Below are 18,447 nucleotides of genomic sequence, written 5' to 3'. Positions count from 1 at the left end.
ATTTCTGATACAGGCCAGGATGCCATTGGCCTTCTTGGCCGCCTGGGCACACTGCCGGCTCATGTTCAGCCGGCTGTCGACCAACACCCCCAAGTCCTTTTCCGACAGGCAGCTTTCCAGCCACTCTTCCCCAAGCCTGTAGCGCTGCATGGGGTTGTTGTGGCCAAAGTGCAGGACCCGGCACTTGGCCTTGTTGAACCTCATACAGTTGGCCTGGGCCCATCGATCCAGGCTGTCCAGATCCCTCTGCAGAGCCTTCCTACCCTCGAGCAGATCAACACTCCCGCCCAACTTGGTGTCGTCTGCAAACTTACTGAGGGTGCACTCGATCCTCTCATCCAGATCATCGTTAAAGATATTGAACAAGACCGGCCCCAAAACTGAGCCCTGGGGAACACCGCTCGTGACCGGCTGCCAACTGGATTTAACTCCATTCACCACAACTCTCTGGGCCCGGCCGTCCAGCCAGATTTTTACCCAGCAGAGTGCATCCGTCTAAGCCATGAGCAGCCAGTTTCTCCAGCAGAATGCTGTGGGAAATGCTGTCAAAGGCTTTGCTAAAGTCCTGGTAAACAACATCCACAGCCTTTCCCTCATCCACTAGGCGGGTCACCTGGTCGTAGAAGGAGATCAGGTTGGTCAAGCAGGACCTGCCTTTCATAAATCCATGCTGAATGGGCCTGATCACCTGTTTGTCCTGTACGTGCCATGTGATGGCACTCAAGATGATCTGCTCCATAATCTTCCCCGGCACCAAGGTCAGGCTGACAGGCCTGTAGTTCCCCGGATCCTCCTTCCAGCCCTTCTTGTAGATGGGCGTCACATTTGCTAACCTGCAGTCAACTGGGACCTCCCCGGTTAGCCAGGACTGCTGATAAATGATTGAAAGTGGATTGGTGAGCACTTCTGCCAGTTCCTTCAGTACCCTTGGGTGGATCCCATCCAGCCCCATAGACTTGTGTGTGTCTAAGTGGTGTAGCAGGTCGCTAACCATTTCCCCTTGGATTATGGGGGCTTCATTCTGCTCCCCGTCCCTGTCTTCCAGCTCAGGGGGCTGGGTGCCCTGAGAACAACTGGTCTTACTATTAATGACTGAGGCAAAGAAGGCATTAAGTACCTCAGCCTTTTCCTCATCCTTTGTCACTATGTTTCCCCCTGCATCCAATAAAGGATGGAGATTCTCCTTAGCTTTCCTTTTGTTGCTAATGTATTTATAAAAACATTTTTATTTGTCTTTTATGGCAGTAGCCAGATTAAGTTCTAGTTGGGCTTTGGCCCTTCTAATTTTCTCCCTGCGTAAACTCCTGACATCCTTGTAGTCCTTCTGAGTTGCCTGCCCCTTCTCCCAAAGGTCATAAACTCCTTCTTTTTCCTGAGTTCCAGCCAAAGTTCTCTGTTCAGCCAGGCCGGTCTTCTTCCCTGCTGGCTCATCTTTTGGCACATGGGGATGGCCTGCTCCTGCGCCTTTAAGATTTCCTTCTTGAAGAATGTCCAGCCTTCCTAGACTCCTTTGCCCTTCAGGTATGCCTCCCAAAGGACTCTGTCAACCAGTTTCTATGGTGCTGTCATGCCTTAGATGACTTTCTGGACTTACCCATGATTTGCAATGGTGTGAAGGAGAGCAACTTTGGACCTCATTATTGAGAAACTTGTGCACTTTGTTAGATAGCTTAGTTCCTTTCAGTTTTCACGGATGTTTCAGCACTCTCCATCATTTCTCTACTTCTTTTTTCTCCCTATCAGTCAGCTGGACTGTACTTTCCTTCATCTGAGTATATACAGCAAACTATTAGCTTGAATAGGAGCAATTCATAGAAGTCTAACAGATTTTTCTATTTAGAACTGAAACCCTCAACATTTGAATTAAATCTAAATTTTCTTAAATCTTTGTGATGCTTAGATAGCCAAGGTTTTGCCCCAGCTCCCTGTTATGTAGAGGCCAAACATGACATCTGTATCCAAAGTGAAAGTCCAGGGGAGTTCAGAATTGGGGAGCTTGGATTGAGGTATTTGCTTTTGCTTCACATTTGTAAAAGAACAATCTCTCCATTTAAGGTCTCACATATTTATGAGTACTGACACAGAATAAACTTTAGTTCAACAGCTCCTTCATGAGGGTGCATGTTTTCCATTTTTTGGCATAACACTGCCGTATCCTGGACTTTTGAACAAACAAGGAATGGGCAGCACAGGGGAATAGGTGCCTGTCTTTGTTTCCTGTTTGCAGCCAGAAGGCAATTAATTCACTCAGATGTGTGTTACTGTTTGCCATTCCTGACCTCAACATGTGTGGGTGTACTTGATTTTTCTAATCCTCCATCCTCTCTGCAAGGACTGATAGCCATCTGTCCAGAAGAACCTGATGATTGTTTTACACTAAATCATTCTTCACTCTAGATGTACTATATTACTGACACCTGAGATATTATATGATCAGTATATTTCAGAGTGAGGACGGATGGCATAATTAATCTATGTAATTCATTCCCTATCATTTCAGCAGGCATACCAGATGTACCATGATGTCTCCAGTACTCATTCATTCCTTCATTCCTTTTTCTGATGCCCTTAATTGCAGTCTTTCTTTTGGCCACCAGTCTTGCAGCCTAGGCGGTATCTAAATCAACATGTTTTTCTGAATCTCTCCAAGCTTCTAATGTAGTTATTTGCATGAAGTTTGTTCCTGTATAGTGTGAATGTGCAAGCAGAAAACATAACATCTAATGATGCTTGTCATCTGTACAATCAGCTCTTGATAGTCATCAGTCTAGAAGGGATGTTGCCTTTATTCGATGCCTCCCTATGGAATGATCATTCTTTTAAAGGTGGTGTTTTCCAGCCCGTAATAGCCCTGCAAGCCTTTTATGTGGTTGAGCCATTCAGCACTAGAGTGGGTAAGTTGTCACTGTGTTGTCTCTGCCCTCTTCATCCCAGTCAGGGTTTACTGACCTTGTCTGCATCCTAAGCACATGTATAGCTTGTTGGCATCTGTCTGCAGTAACATTATTGACATTAAATGTTCAAGCACCTTGTTTCACATACAGAAACAACATTGTCTACCCAACTAGTTAATCTTTGTGGCTTACAGATGAATTCTACAAGGACTGATATGTAAATCTCTTAGTTTTTTAGTTACCTGAAATACCTTTCTAGCTTTCTGTCTCATTTCAGATAAATATCAAGTGTGCACCTCTACTTGATCTATAGTAGTGCTATACAAGCTACGATGTAGAAGAAATTAGTATTTGCTCCATCACTGCTGGTTAGGTGCAGTAAGTATGCATGCACAAGGACAGACCTCACTAGATCTTGCTTTAGTAAGTCACAAAATCCATCATAATGGGTTTGTGTAAAATGTGATCTACAGGGATTGTGTTAATGTGCTGAAGTCTGAGAGCTCTCAGGCTTGCAGTGAGGATGGCATTATAGTACTTCATGACAGGTCTAATTACACTTTTACTGCTCTCTTGGCGGAGAGGGGTATGAAACTTTGTTCTCAGTTGGAGGGCACAGATACACTGCTGTATGCATTTTGTGAAAGTTAAACCCATTACCACCCAAATTTAGTATCCCTGGACATAGATATCTACCTGTTTCCTGTCAAAAGCATATTCCAATTTCAAAGGATACTGTTTCCACAAATAATTTACTAAAGTTATTGGACTGTTTGGACTTTTCTTTTGTTAATGTCTTGGGTCAGCTGCCAAAAGTAATGCAGCCACAAATGTTTAGTGTGTGCTCTCACCATGACCACTCCTGGGACCCCTGAAACTGAGTTTTGGCATCGGTTTCTCCATTGTTTGCTGTGTTTAGCTAGGATGAGTGAACTCTGACAACATAAAAGAGTTACTCAGTCTGCATGATTGCCTGGTTTTGCACAGTTGTTGTTTGGGTTAATGACAGTCAGGATCTTTAAGACTTCCTTTCTACTTGCTATACTTTCTGTTTTAAATGAGTCAATATTAATCTTTGCTTACATTATTTCAAGGAGGACATGTATGAAAGAGGTAGGAAGATAGTACTTACTTCTGCAAATTATCTCTTGTGAACCTTCAGGTACTGAAGTACAGGTAAGTCAACAAAGCCCTCTGAACTGTATTGGTAGTACCTAAAATCGTATTAATGACTATGTGAAGAAACAGCACAATTCTTGTTCATTGAAGGATATTTGAGATGAGATTAATAGGAAGATTATATCAAAGATTTTCTTTTCTTGGTTGCAGATGTGGAAAACAAGATAAAAAGTGTGAATAAAGGCAAGAGTGGCCATGAGGAGTACAGTGAGCTTAATACAGAGCCTTGCTCAGAGTTCACTAGGTCACTAAAAAAGGATGACCGTGATGACTTTGTGCAGCTTTTGAAAGGGACACAACCACAATGACATGTAATAGCGAACCCCAGGGTTTTGTCCTCTTGCAGGGTACTGTCCTCCTTCCAGCTGCCCTGGATCCCAGTGGTGGCATTCTCATGTGGGTGAATTTGGAAGACCAAGCAATCGTGTATTTCATTCTTTTGGCACTGATGAGCACTGTACATCTACAAATATATGTTTCTCTTTTGTTAAACTTTTGCCCGAGATCACAGTGAAGACTGTGTGCATGCAAATGTGTCAAACCTCTCTTTCTCCACTGTCACATTTATTCATTTTGAGGTGATTACTGGTCCATCTGTTCTAGCATTTGGTGAATGTATGTGTTGGGGAAAAAGTGAAGTTTGGCATCCAGAGTTCAGTGTTCTGATATGACACAAAGAAAAAACTTTCTGAGTTGTGTGAGAATACAGTTAACCTTCCAAAGGTTTCAGATTAATATTTTTTGTACTGTTATGATCACAAGGACTTCAAACTTCTCTCAAAGGATCTCTTGCTTTTATTGTGCATTTACTTTTTGTTTCAAAACCATTCACCATTTGAAAGCAGAACCTTGTACTTTCCATATGTCCCTGTCCACAATGTGTTTTCATTTTCCTAATATTCAATATTTATATGTGATATACTTTGATACTTTGCACATGGATGCTCTTCTTCCCTTCACAAACATCTAATCCATCATCCATCCTTTTGTAATTCGATCAGCTAGCTGGGCCTCTGATTGCATCTCCATCGCTTGGAAGAGAAGAGATTTGCACAGATAAAGACTCACCTTCAGTGATCTTCTTTGTAGCCTGACCGCTGGCAATCAGTTCCTGCTATTCTAGCCTGCCCCAGTCCTTTGGCACATTTTTACATCCCTATCTTTCTTTGGACAGCATCATCATTCCACCTAAACTTGAGATTTCTATAATATTGACTTGATCTGACCACTCATGGAAATTAGAGATGGTACAAGAACTAGATTAAGTGGTCAAGGAGATACTGCTTTTCCCTGTGAGGGTTGGTCTGAGGACCAGTGTATTTCACAAGGGAAAATTAAATTCTCCTGAATGACAGTTCAGCCATTTCTGAGCCTCATGTTTTTTCTCTCAAGCAGTAATACCATGGCATCCATGACCTCTATGGACAGTAATTACCAGCAGTAAGCCATATAACTGGGATAAACTAGGATTTTAATAGTACAATTTTGTTACCATTCCACCTGCATTTTAAGCCCACTGTGACAATCTTTTATTATTAATCACAGACATTTAAAAAATCAGGTAAGTCTGAGAGGCTTATCTTGAGAAATTCATAAATCTTACAGGATTCCTCCTCTTTCTCCTCAGGAGAAGGCTATGTTTTATCTTTAGTTGACAGAGACCTGTGCTGGTCAGGGAGACTGTGGTGAATGCAGAAATTGAATTCAAACATCCTGAATTCTGGTCCTGAGCCGTGGCTCCAGGCCGTCCTTCCTGGTTTAAACAAGTATTTAGTGTAAGCTGATAAATTGTTCACGTTTCATCTCAGCTTCTGTTTAGATGAACCCAACTCCTTTGAAGGCAGGGGACCTGCATTCTTTTTACCCTCAAAGAGTCTGATATTCTTCCATAATTCTTAGTAAACAAAAAACCCCTATGTGCTTCCTTGTTGTTATATGTTATTACTAATATTGGACAGACTAACTAGATAGACCTCAGTCAAGTAAAGTGTAATTTGCACAAGTGAAAATTAGAGTAGAATTAACTAAAAACCCGCAATATCTAAGCAGGCAATCATAACAAATGTCAAAATTTGTGTCTCATCAGTTTTTAGAAAATAAGGCACCGTTTGACAACTGCAATATCAAAATGTTTATACAGTAATTTTAACTGTTTAGCTCTGACATTGATGTGCTGACTTGCTGCAGTCACATAGCAGTGACTTCAGTACTGAAGAATCATGTAGTTGTTTTATAAATATTTATCGTGCCAGAAGGAGTAGTAAAGTGTAGCAAATCTTGAAGTGTAGCATTGTTCCACTTCTCGTTAAGAGTCTTGCTCTGTTATTTACATTAGTCTCCAGTAAAAAATATTTTCAGGAATATGTCTCTGGATGCAGAAGCAAAGCCTTTATAGTATCATACATTGATGGTGAATTATCACTGATGATCATTACTGCTCATAGCCTAATACAGTGAGTGTTACTTTAAAATCTGTGGGCATACATCACAATATAGTGCTAAATAATAGAAGGCAAAACATTCAGGTTTACTTCTCTGCCCTGTCAGGAAGGATTTATTTGTGGGAAAGTGCTTTTCCTAAGAGCTAACTCATTCTGTTGTTGTTACGTGCTCTGAAGTTCAACGAAGAAAGCAGAATTGTACACACGAAGAGTGGGTGAATACTTGAGGTGTAAAGCCACCTGTATTGCCAGATCATGCTGAAGGCTTATCTTCATCCTAGGGCAAAGAGCTTGGCAGTCTGGGACTGCTGCTGTCTGCAGGAGATCCTGGCCTTTTTCCCGTCCTGGGCTGTTGAGAAGTCCCCCAGTTTTCACGCTGCCAGCAATGTCTGCAAGGGGAAAAACATAGGTTCCACAAGCTGTTGTTCCCTGCCTGCTCCTGTGGGGTCTTTGGAGGGGAACCTGCATTACCCACCCTTGTCCTGATCAGCAGGACCCCTCACCTTCCCCAGTGCCAACAGTGCTGCTGGGCAGGTGCAGGACTCTGTCTTGCAAATGTCCATCAGCATGCAGGATAACGTGTCTGCAGCAGAGAGCCTGCCTGGTACGGGCAGGGAGCTGCACAAAGCCTCTGCTCTGGACTGCCACAAACCCGGTGTCACAAGCGAATCCCTCCAAACCCTGTGCGTGCAGCTGAGCTGTAATGGGATACTAACTGATGGTATTAGTGAAGTGTCATTAATTTGCTTCTGACCAGCCATTCCTTATTTGCAAAATGCTACTGCTGGCCAGTGTCTGCACCATATGCAGGGCCATGATGAACTAGGTAGTATAGCTATTTCCCCCAGTCCGGTCTGAGTGCAGTTTTAGCATAAAAAACTAACATAAGGGCCTCATCAACACATTCCAAAGCCAAGCTGAAGCCTAGCTTGCTGCGTCATAGACTTTAAGGGAGTAGGGGGATGAAAGTGCACTTAGGGGTGGTGTGAAGCCAGCAGATTTGAAGCAGAAAGAATAGGCAGATCATTTTCCCTTGGAGAATGAGGAATAATTCCTAGGAATGTTGGAAGACCACAAGTGTGGCCAGAAAGTGTCAGTGCAGCCTGTGTTTGGAAGGTTTTTGTCACAAAATCCATTCTAGCAAGGTCACATGGACCAGCAAGAGTGAGCATATTAATCTTTTTTTAATTTTCCTGTTTGCCTCTCCTCCAGTTACGTGAAAGCTGGAATTTTATAAGGTTCCTAAGAGAGTGGGGCATCTTTTTTTTTTTTTTTTTTTTAGATTTCCACCCTGAAGTCTTTTCTTCTAATATTTTAACTGACAGGGATAGTCTGCCTTACTCCCTGTAAGGACTCCCTTTGTGTCCGAACTCAAATGAATCTACTAGGACTCCTCCTGATTTATGATTTCACAGAAGGATTTGTAATCTGAGTGAGAAACTGGCTTGTCAAAAAGATGCTGAATTTTATTTGAGCCCTCTGGGCCTTTCTTTCCCTCTTGTGCTTGTTTGGAAAAAGATTCAGCATATGAAGGTCTACCTTTGAATGTAGACCAGAGGTTATCATCTGTATAAATTTAGGTAATCAATCAGACATCTACTGATCCTAGATTGCTCAACATTTAATTTAATGGGGACTCTGTTAAGTATAGAAGCTCTTTCAAATGAGTAATTCAGCTCTGGACTAGAGATAGTACTGGAAAACATACATCCAGTAGGGAACACTCTGACTTTGGCAGGAGTGATGTATGAGACATAAACCCAGAGGCCTCCTCTTCTCACTGTAATTCCTGTGGACTTGTTACTGAAGTCCTTAATCAGCAACCTTTGCATTGATTCTAGTGTGTTTGACTCAAACCAGAAAGGGACATAAACTGTTATGTCTCTGGGAAGAAATCTGAGGGTGGGATCCCAACCTCTTTTTGACAGGATGAGCCTTGCCCTGGGTGGGTCCCAGTGTGGAAAGAAGGAGGTCACCAATGATGGATGATCCATGGTGGTGTTTTAGTTTCAGTCAGGAAAGAGCTTCCTCAGAAAATCAGTTTGTTCTCACTGTCCTTGTTTTGGTGCACATTATGGAGAGGTCTTGCAGTACCCAGACTGAATTGCTTTCAGAAAGAGAGATGGGCAGAGCAGTGCTGCTCAAGTGTGAGTGAATAGAGACTCTCAAACTGTTACCCTTTTGCTCACTTGTCTACACAAGTAAGCTCAATATGTGGGCAAAGTAGGATAATAAATTTATGAGAAATGGAACAAAAGGGACATTAAATAGAATTTCTAGTCCAGCACAACATAGCACACTTGGCTGTATCTCAGATTAACTTGCTTTTTTCTTCATCTAGGTGAACTTGCTTTTCTTAGGCTGTTTTTGTTGGCTTCATGGACTTTTTTGACTGCAGGCTATAGTAGTAGACAGAAACAAGCCTTTCTTTGTGCAGGTTATGCTTTTGCACTTTAAATAATCAAGGCTGTAGCAGTCATTGCAATACTCACTTATCCACTATTTTGTATTTGCAGTCTGGAGCTGACTTATACAAGGAGGTATTATTAATCTACTACCTGTGAGTCACTAACTCCTGTGCTGTTTTTTTCCCTTGCAGATGTCACCATTGTCCACACCTGCCCACCAGACCTTATGAGAAGAGTGAGAAGCCATGCATGCTGTCAGAGTACAGGGAGCGATACCCCCCTTATCCCATCACTCTTCCCAGAGGCTTGTTTAAGCCAAAGAAAGCGTACAAGATGGCGCAGATACCCATGGAAGGCATCTCGACTACAAAGTATGAAAAATAGTGAAAGAAAGTGAGGACTGTGACTTAGATAATGTGTGTGTGAGAGATGGGTAACGGAGAAAAGAAAAATGATTGGTTTTCACAAGGGGAGACTGAAAAAAACAACATTGCTGTTGTACAAACACTCATGAGGGCTCTATGAAGGAGGGATGAAGGTCTGAGGCCAGTTGTTGTAGTCGAGGCAAGCAACTATTTTTCTTGCACTGCCTTCAGGTTGAGATGTGATCTGATCAGAGAATACATGGGCCATAGAAACACAGTCATGGTCTTGGCTTTTGCTTACTTTCTGTTTTGGGAAGGCTTCTGGGAAACCAGCAGAAATATTGTCTGGGAAAGTATGAATTATATTGGAGGAGTATTTTTCTTTTGTTCTGTGTTTTGTATGGCACTTTGTACACTGTAACGTGAGTGACTGGTTTCCAAGAAGGTGTGAATATGGTAGAGCTTGATGATTGGAAAGGAGGTGTGGCTGTTTTCCTCAAGGAAATCACTGTGGATTGCTGGGCTGTGTCTGCTTCTCAGCTATGTTGTTGCTCAGTGTTGGTGTTCAAGCAGAAGTCTTCACACTTGCACTGTGCCCATTTCCCTGATGGAAGTAACTTCTGAGGCTCTTCCCTGCTGCTGGTAGAGTGATATGCCAAGTGCTTGTCCACAGAAGAAACTCATAAAAAACAGGAATCTGATCATTTAATATGAATCCGAGAGCTTCCCTTTCCTCAAACAGCAGCTGCTGCCTGATCTTGATGTTTACTTCCTCTGTCATCACAGGCACAGTCGTGAGCAACGTCACTCTTGCCTTTGCTAAACTGAATTACAGACCTAGGAGATGCCAATGGCTATTAATAAAGTCTTAACAGCTACCACCACCCATTTGTCCTCATCCTGACGTGGAAGCTCTCCCAACTCCTTCCCCTATCTGTCCCTTTTTAAGAGTCTGTTTCAAAGAACAGACTTCACTTCATGCTGCTTCCATCTCCAGCATGAGACGAAGCAGCTAGACATCTTTGTGTCTGCCTATAACTAAATTCTGGGCTAACTGGTGTCCTCTTTTAAGGCAGGCGAGGAGGGGCAGCTACCATGTTGGGTCTGTCAAGGAGTCCTTAGAAACTTCCCGTTCAATCAGCAAAACTATCCTTGCTCAGACAAGGCTGGTGATTCTCACAGTAACTGTTACTCCTGGAGTTTAGTACAACTTCTGAAAAGCAGCCTAGTAAGAAAGCGCAGAAACTACTTATGTTTGCTTCTTCAGGGCATGCACTCTACCAAATACGTAAAAGTTGCCTACCCTTGTAAGAGGAGAAAACACAGAGCCTGAACAGTTAGCCATTGGATTGAAAGTCTTGCTGTCCTCTGGGCAACACTGGTAAGAAAATACACCCAGTGTGAAAGTACCAAGGCCTAGTGGAAAAGTGACACCACCTGTCAGAGGGCTGTTAAAAGCTCTGGTTCTGTGTAGCTAAACTGAAGAGAGAATGAATTGATGGAGCGTATGAGAATAACTGCAGGGACTGTGAGGCCAGCAAACACTGAGTTGTTACCAGTCTTCTCTAATAACACTTCACTGAGTGTTACGTGTCATATTGCAACAGCAAGCTCCCTTGATAAAGTCTGGGAGTTGGCAGTACCATTTTTCATGGTGTCTTGGATGCAGGTTGCCACTGATTTATCAGCAGATCATCTCTCCTCTGTAATCTCCACTGCAGGTTCTGTTGTATTGCAATAGTCAGAGCAGGAAAAAGTACTCCCACTGCCAGAAAACCCTTGATCACACTGGTGAAGAATTGCCTGCCTGTGATCTGTTACTTGCCTCTGGTACAGGCTCGGCTGTTTCAAATGTGGGATTGTGCAGCGTACTGTGAGTAGCTTGGGAAAGACCCTCTCTGTTACCGAGCCCTCCCTGCTGCTGAGGATGCTGCATGCCTGTTGTAGTCCTGCTTGTCTTTTCTTGGCTCCTCTTAAAAAACACATTGGCTTTAAATTGCTGACAAAAGTATGCCAAGGAGCTACAACATGAATGACACCTACATAATTACCTCTTGATGCTCTAGGATTTTTTCTTTACTTCTGCGTTTCTGTTTTTAACCCTATATCTAATACTTTGCAATGTGAATTCGCTTCCCTTCTGCTCCACACAGACTTTTGAGAACCTTGTTTATTTGCTAAAATACATAACTAATACAGCATATTCAGAGGCTCAGGCTCTTGCCCACCTGGCATCACTCCAGATGCAAAGCACAATATTAACATTATAATAGCTCCCGTACCGACCATTTCTCCTGGCTGGCTGCCAATGGTGTAAACAGATCTGCACACCAGTGGAAAACTACTCGGATGTTAGAGACTGAATTTGCTGGTGCCAGGCATCAGACTCTCTGCCCTGTACAAAAGGATGTGGGCAGTGAAATAGGTTCATGTTAGTGAATGGCAGGTGGTGATGTTATTTTCTTCTCCATCTTGTTCCTGTAATGTTTTGTTGGAGTTAAGTAACACTACTCCAGTATCTTAACATAGCTCTTTTACAGTGGTACCTGAGGAAAAGGTGACTGTCTGACCATGCTATGCTGATGTTTCTTTCTTCAACTGGTGTTTTGCTGTAAAACTGTTTTGTAGTCATCTCCCCATCCTGGGCTGAACTGTTGTACAGTGTATTGTCTGGGAAGGCTATTGTTGCCTCTCTCATGTTTTCCATACATACTAGATAGCCTGCTATAATTATTGGGCTTTTAAAAGGAGTTATGTCTTCTGGTGTAACTCCACTGTAGAACAGAGATAGCTTTGTGTAAGGCCATTAATCTCACTGGGTGGAGAGAAGGGGAAACCTGGCTTGCCTGAGGTTGTCCAGCGCTGCCTCAGTTCCTTTTTCAGAGTCCAGGTTTCCAAATGTGAAAGGCTTGTGTGTTTCATTAACTGCTTTGTCCTATCCAGACTTTCTTAGGCTGTGGAGATAAGGGGAAGTATTAATTTCTTTGTGTGTCCAGAAAAAGGAATATAAATTTTTCCTTAAGACAAAAGACATAATTAAATTATTCTTCACAGGAGAGATTACATAGCTCATGAAGTGTTGCCACAGAAACTTAAACCACCTGAAAAGCATGTCAAGAGTGATGAGAGTATGGATTTGACCTCCACTTACAAACAAGATTATAACTCCTACCCTATCGCTCAAGTATCTCCATGCCTCCCCCGTGTGACGAGACACATCCCCAGTGCCAAGATGGATACAAGAACCACTTATGAAGGTATGTGCCCTTGCAGCTTCTTTCAGGACTTCACCAGTAGCTTCATTTTTAAGAATACAGATCAAAACAGTGTGCAGTTGTTACTCCTTCTGTCCATGTATGCCAACAAGTTGTGCAGGAACCAGACAGACACAAATTGTTGGGAATACAGCCCCACATTAATGGTAGCATTGGGATCTCTCTGAATTCACCTCCTTTGCATGTCTGAGAGGCCTACAGGCATCCTAGGTAGAAGCAGGGCCATGTGAACTCCTGCACGTGGGTCCAGCAGCATCATCTTTAGGACATACTGAACACACTCTTGGTATACTGCAGGGCTGGTCCACACATTCAGTGGATCAGACACATCTAAAATATGTAGAATTTGCTAGGTCTGAGCAGGTCATGAAGCATGGGACCCTTTTTGCCTGTGCTGCAGAATTAACCTGTGGATGTGCAAGAGACGTATATGGAAATTACGGACACACAGAAGTTCCACACAAATGCCCAAAGCACCCAAGTTCCACTCCTGGTAAAACAGGTGAACTGTGCATCTAACTATACCCTTGTTTCTCAGTAGCAGTTACTTGGTGTAGGTGGTTTTGTTTCTTCCTCTCCACCAGCACAAATTCTCTTCTGCATGTACTGGGAGAAACTTTCAGTTACACAGTTACAGTAACTGTGCTAATTTTGGTAGTAAGTCATAAGTAGAAAATCAGAGGATTTTGCCTCCCCTCTGCAAACCTTCCAGCTAGCTAACATTGCTGGGCAGATAGCTAGCATTTGTGTATTTCTTAAAATAATTTTTATTATTTTATTTTATTTTTATTTTATTTTTATTATGCTGTGCAAATATAAAAGCTTGTGATTGGTGCTGGCATCGAGATTTGTCCCAATGTACAGAAACGATTTTTATTCTGAAAACTCAAAATGAAAAAAGGAAGTAAGGAAATAAAAGGTATGTGAATGCAGTGTTAAGATTACCCAGCTGAAATGACTGAAAGACAGACTTCAGTGCAGCTGCATGTTTGCAATGACATAAACTGGAATTTTTACATTAAGCACACAGGAAACACTGTCCATTTAGAATGACTTGAGTCATGAAGACTATGACCCACAGGTGCAAAATACCCACGTTTACACAATTTTGAACACTTTGTTTTGCATAGGCAATGTCACCAGATGGTATTCATTGGAATAGTTTCAGTGAAGCCAAAAAGGCTGCTTTGCGCAAGCGGAGGATCTTTCCTTCTGTGTTTAGATATCCTTAACTTCTTTGTATCTGAACCAGATGTATATCTTTGTCTTTTATCAGTGTTTAGGTCAGCACCTTAACTGTTACTCCAGAGCTCTAATAAAATGTGTCACAGCCACATTTGGTTATAATTTGCAGTATTTTTCAAAACACTGCAAACGGAAATCTTCATCCAAACCCTCTCCTCAAAGATCAAGTTGCATATTGAATGAATTCCCTTTTAAAGGTCCAGGTTCACAAAAAATACAAGTTTTCATTGTGTTATTCTCTAAGCATTACTAGGTTTTACTGATCACTACTCAAGTGTGAAATTTTGAAACATGCTATTCAATTAATTATCATAATTCAAATATTTAAGCAGCATAAAAGAGTGCTGCATTGGCATTAAATTACCTTTCCTACTGTATTGTCATACTTCTTCGCACTAAACACACCACATCCCACATGGCACTGTAGGTTTAAGATGGTGCTATTGCATATAACGGTTAATGTCAGATGACTTTGCAACTTAAGGTTTCAAAATTCTCGTCTCCTCCAAGCACACACATAGCTGTTTCTATCTATCTGCAGGTACGTAATCTAATTTTAGTTTTGTCTTGCTTGGTTATAGTGAGATATACCTAACTCTCCAATAACATATGGTTCATATCCTCCGTTCCATCCTGTACCCCCTAATGTTTTCAAGATTGTGCTACATGGGAAACTATTAATATCTATGGGAGAAGAATTAGAGTTACAATAAAATTGTAACACATTTTGAAGGAATAGTAGCACTGCTGGCTTACACTAAGTAAAATAAATTCATAATGCCTATGAAGTCTCCAAATGTGTAGAGCTTGTAAATTTTTAAAATTGAAGACAGATGGACTTGCTGATCATATTTTGAATATTTTGCAAAAGCTGTGGTTACATCCAAAATGCACAGACTATTTTCCAGCAAAGGTGATGGGAGAACCTAAAAAGTTTTTTGGTAACTCTTGGTTGGCATCTGAAATGTCAGATCTCTGAATGAGCCCTTGCTTAGAGATGGGCTGAATCTCATTAGCTTCTCACTTTTTAACACTTTATTAATACATTGCCTGTAATGATATGTGTCCATATACGCTTGTGGTCCACCCTGCTGGACCATCTCTCCAGGAAAATGATGTACCCTAGGCATGGGCACAAGGTCAGCATCCCACCAGTGCAGTGATGCCTGGACATCTTCTATTTCCCCAGAGAAACAGGAGCACCTGGGGCATTTAAACACCCCTGGCACTAGCAGGGTGTGCAGCCTGGGCTTCAGTGGCACCAACAGTGGCAAATGAATGTCTATGTTGGTGCACACAGGCAGGCCCAGGTTCTCAGCTGACTACACTAATTAGTGGCACGAGGGCAGCTTGGTACCCAAGGGCCAGGGCGCTTACTGGGAGCAGCACGTCGCCTGTGGCTGCTGCTTCCTCTCTTGCGCCAGGGCAGAGCAAAAGGCAGTGGCTTGATTTGAACCAGAAGGACTTTAAATGAACACCTAATTGGGGCAAAAAGGTACTTTTTTTTTGGTCAACTTCACATTGTAATGAACACATCCTTTGTGTAATTGTGTTTGTGCAGTACAATAGCCACTGCCATTCAAAAGGAATAACTGTTTGGATTGGTGAGTTCAAATATCCTGATACCTAATTGCATCATTTACTCTCTAGTACTTTGAAATCCAGACTTCCTTCCTGTGCAGAGTCAGCTGCAAGCTTATTTGCCTCATGACTCTCAGTGTGGTTTGAAAGGAGGGAAAAGTAAAAAAAAAAAAAAGACTTGGGTTAGCTCCAAAACTATTTCATTTCAACTTCCTACCAGTAACCATAATGCTCTCTAGGGGAAGTTGCACAGGATTAGTAGGAAGGGAAAAATTGACGGTCTTGTGGCTGCAGCACTGGTTGGAGAGCTAGGCAGCTTTACAATAGATTTCTAGTGTGACTGAGTGCAAATCTTTTTAAGTGTCAATGCCTCATTTTTTTTCCTGGTATCCTGCCGAGGAAGGAAGATATGAATGTCTCTAAAATGCCACCTAAACTGTTTTCTTAGTCAGGAATTTGGATAGCAAGATTTCTGGGGTATGGACCATCTCTGCAACATGATTCAATGTTTCAGATCAGTGTAGGCTTGATCTGCAAATTCCAGCATAGTTTTTCTAATAAGGAAGACTTGGAGACAGAGTTACAAGCTCCTTCTCAGTTGCTGCTTGTACTGACAGCAGGAGTACCACAGAGAGCAAAGCCAAGAGCCGAGGAGATGCCACACAGCACAGCTTGCTGGCACCCAGATGAGCTGCAAAACCCTGAACTCAGCAAACAGTAGGCAGCATCACATCTGTGCAGCTGAGAAATCAGGTCATCCCCAGATGAGAAGGTAGAAAGAGGAAGGGTAGCTCTGCCACTTGGCCTTTAGAGTGGAATGGTGGACATCTGGTTCTCCTTGCCCCAGAGATACTGTGGGAGACACCTGAACAGCCTTCTGCAGACATAGTCATACTCTGCCTGTGCTCTGAGCCAGCCACAACATAGCTGCAGGAAGGTAAATGAAGGGGGTTGAAGTCAGTGTCATGATACTCCGCGTTCATGATTTCTGGCTGACTGAGCACAAGGACAGCACCCACTCAGTCACGTGCAGAAAATGTCTCTGCAAGACTGAGAATGTAATTTAATCTTCCGACATTGTATTTCACCATCTCTGTAGGTGTGGGTACAGGACTATTTTCATTCCATTTCCTGTGTAGATGCTAAGCATTTCCAGGGATTAGCACACTAGTGTATAATGTGTTCTAACAGCAGCTCTTTTAATAGGACTTGTCAATCATTACAGCATCAACAAATATTTATTACAGTAGAAAATGTAATAATCAAAACATAATATGGTATAAGCCTAAACTCACCGAAGAACTTCAGTTGAGCACTTAGATAGGATTCCTCTTACATTTCAGGTGACTACATGCTATGGAATGAACCAAAGGCAGAGCTGATCAGACCAAACGACAGGTTTCACCCATCAGAAGAAAAATTTGACCACAGAACCATTGTCCAGGATGACTATCTCTACAGGGGGCCAGTTGCCACTCAGAGCTGCAAACCTCTGAATCTGGTCCAGAAAAGCAAGGCTCCCTTTGAGAATATAACCAATTATAGAGTGAATTATGTGCCACATCCTCTGGAGAAACATTATATCCACAAATATGAGAAATACAAGGTCAATGAGGTCCCATTCGATGGCCTCACTACTCATAAAGTTTCTTACAAGGGGCTGGCTGGTCAGCCAGCCAAGCTGGCAAAACCATGCAAGCTGAAGCTTCTCCATGATCTTCCATTTTCCTCTACAACCGAGTTTCAGGAAAAATACCAAGCTTGGCCACGGCCTCCTGTATTCACCAAAAAACCTGATGTATATCTTCCTCCTCTGGAGAAAATGGACCTTCACACCACTACTCAGATACATTACAAGCACCCAAATGGCAAGCCAGCCAAGATGTGTCAAACTTTGGCCCAGCTTAAAATAAGTACTGAGCCATTCAGTAGCTCTTCTACAATGAAGGAAGACTATAAACCTTGGCTGTGCAAGAGACTAACACCTATCACTTGTGTTCCGGAGCTGACTTTCCCAGCAAAACCAATGGATTTCTTGACTACCTTTCAGACCCATTATGTGCCTCATCCACTCACAGTTACGAAGAGCTATAAACCTGGCTGGTCAGGCCCAAAGCATCACACTCTGCTAGATGCGAAAACCGTCTATGCTACCAGCTACACACCAAAGGGCATTGTTAGATGCTTGGCCTCTTACAAACACCCACCCGGCTACGTCTTTGAGGGAACTGATGCTGATGGTCACAATCTCTATCTCCCTGCTTCCATGAGTGAGTGCCTGCAAGGCGGACACTGAAGCAAAAAGAGGGTGGGTGCAGACCTCTTGGAAACGGATTCAAAGAGCACGGCCTCAGTGAGCTACAAATGACAGCTTGATTTTGTTTGTAACTTTCTTTCAAACCAATTACTGATTTCATATTTGAGAGCTCCTAAAATAAACTTAATTCCCAGGCATTGGCCTTTTCTGGATCATTTGCACAAATGAAAAACATAAAATCCAGGGAAGAGACACACTGATCCTTGTTTCCCTGTATTTTTTTCTTCTTCCGCACCTAACCCTTGCTCTTTAATTGAGAGACATAACCTCCTCCTGAGACACTAAAAGAGAGATCTCGTAGTAACATACATTATTATTAGTGTAACGGGGGTTCAGCCATGTCCATGATGACAGCAATAGAACAGCCTCTTCAGATGAATTACATGCTGTGAAATCACACTTAAAAGTCATGGCTGGATAACAACATCTGAGATCTGGCTTTATCAGTCACTCACATTGAAGACACATACAAAAGGTACAATTACTGGATAAGTATTACTGAAGATTGTGCCTTCATTAATTGTGTCACTGCGCTGCCCAGAGCTAGGCTATCAGATATGTCATGCCAAAGATGCCACCCTAGGATGACAACTTGCAAGGGAAGCTTTTCAGTAAAAGCTCTTCACTGCAGGATGCAGCAAGGGTACCAGAAACATCAAAGGGTTGAAATTGTCATGTGTTGCTACAGTTCAGCCAGCAGCTGGAGTTTTATTATCTTTTGGATAAGGCCAGTATTAAGCTT

The 18,447-nt window shown here is 42.5% G+C and overlaps 1 protein-coding gene across 1 annotated transcript in view; it reads left to right on the top strand.

Moving 5' to 3' along the window:
• Positions 1–17,875, top strand: part of SAXO1 (stabilizer of axonemal microtubules 1) — a 41,903-nt gene extending 24,028 nt beyond the window's left edge. The window contains exons 3-5 of the mRNA XM_076362155.1: positions 9,114–9,293; positions 12,342–12,544; positions 16,732–17,875. Of these exons, the coding sequence (XP_076218270.1) occupies positions 9,114–9,293; positions 12,342–12,544; positions 16,732–17,684 (1,336 nt within the window). The 3' untranslated portion in view covers positions 17,685–17,875. The remainder of the gene's footprint in view (positions 1–9,113; positions 9,294–12,341; positions 12,545–16,731) is intronic.
• Positions 17,876–18,447: the final 572 nt, after the last annotated feature.

The sequence above is a fragment of the Aptenodytes patagonicus genome, chromosome Z (genome assembly GCF_965638725.1).
Source record: "Aptenodytes patagonicus chromosome Z, bAptPat1.pri.cur, whole genome shotgun sequence".
NCBI lineage: Eukaryota > Metazoa > Chordata > Aves > Sphenisciformes > Spheniscidae > Aptenodytes > Aptenodytes patagonicus.
Note: the sequence above shows the minus strand (reverse complement) of the source record. Positions and strands in the feature narration are given on the sequence as shown.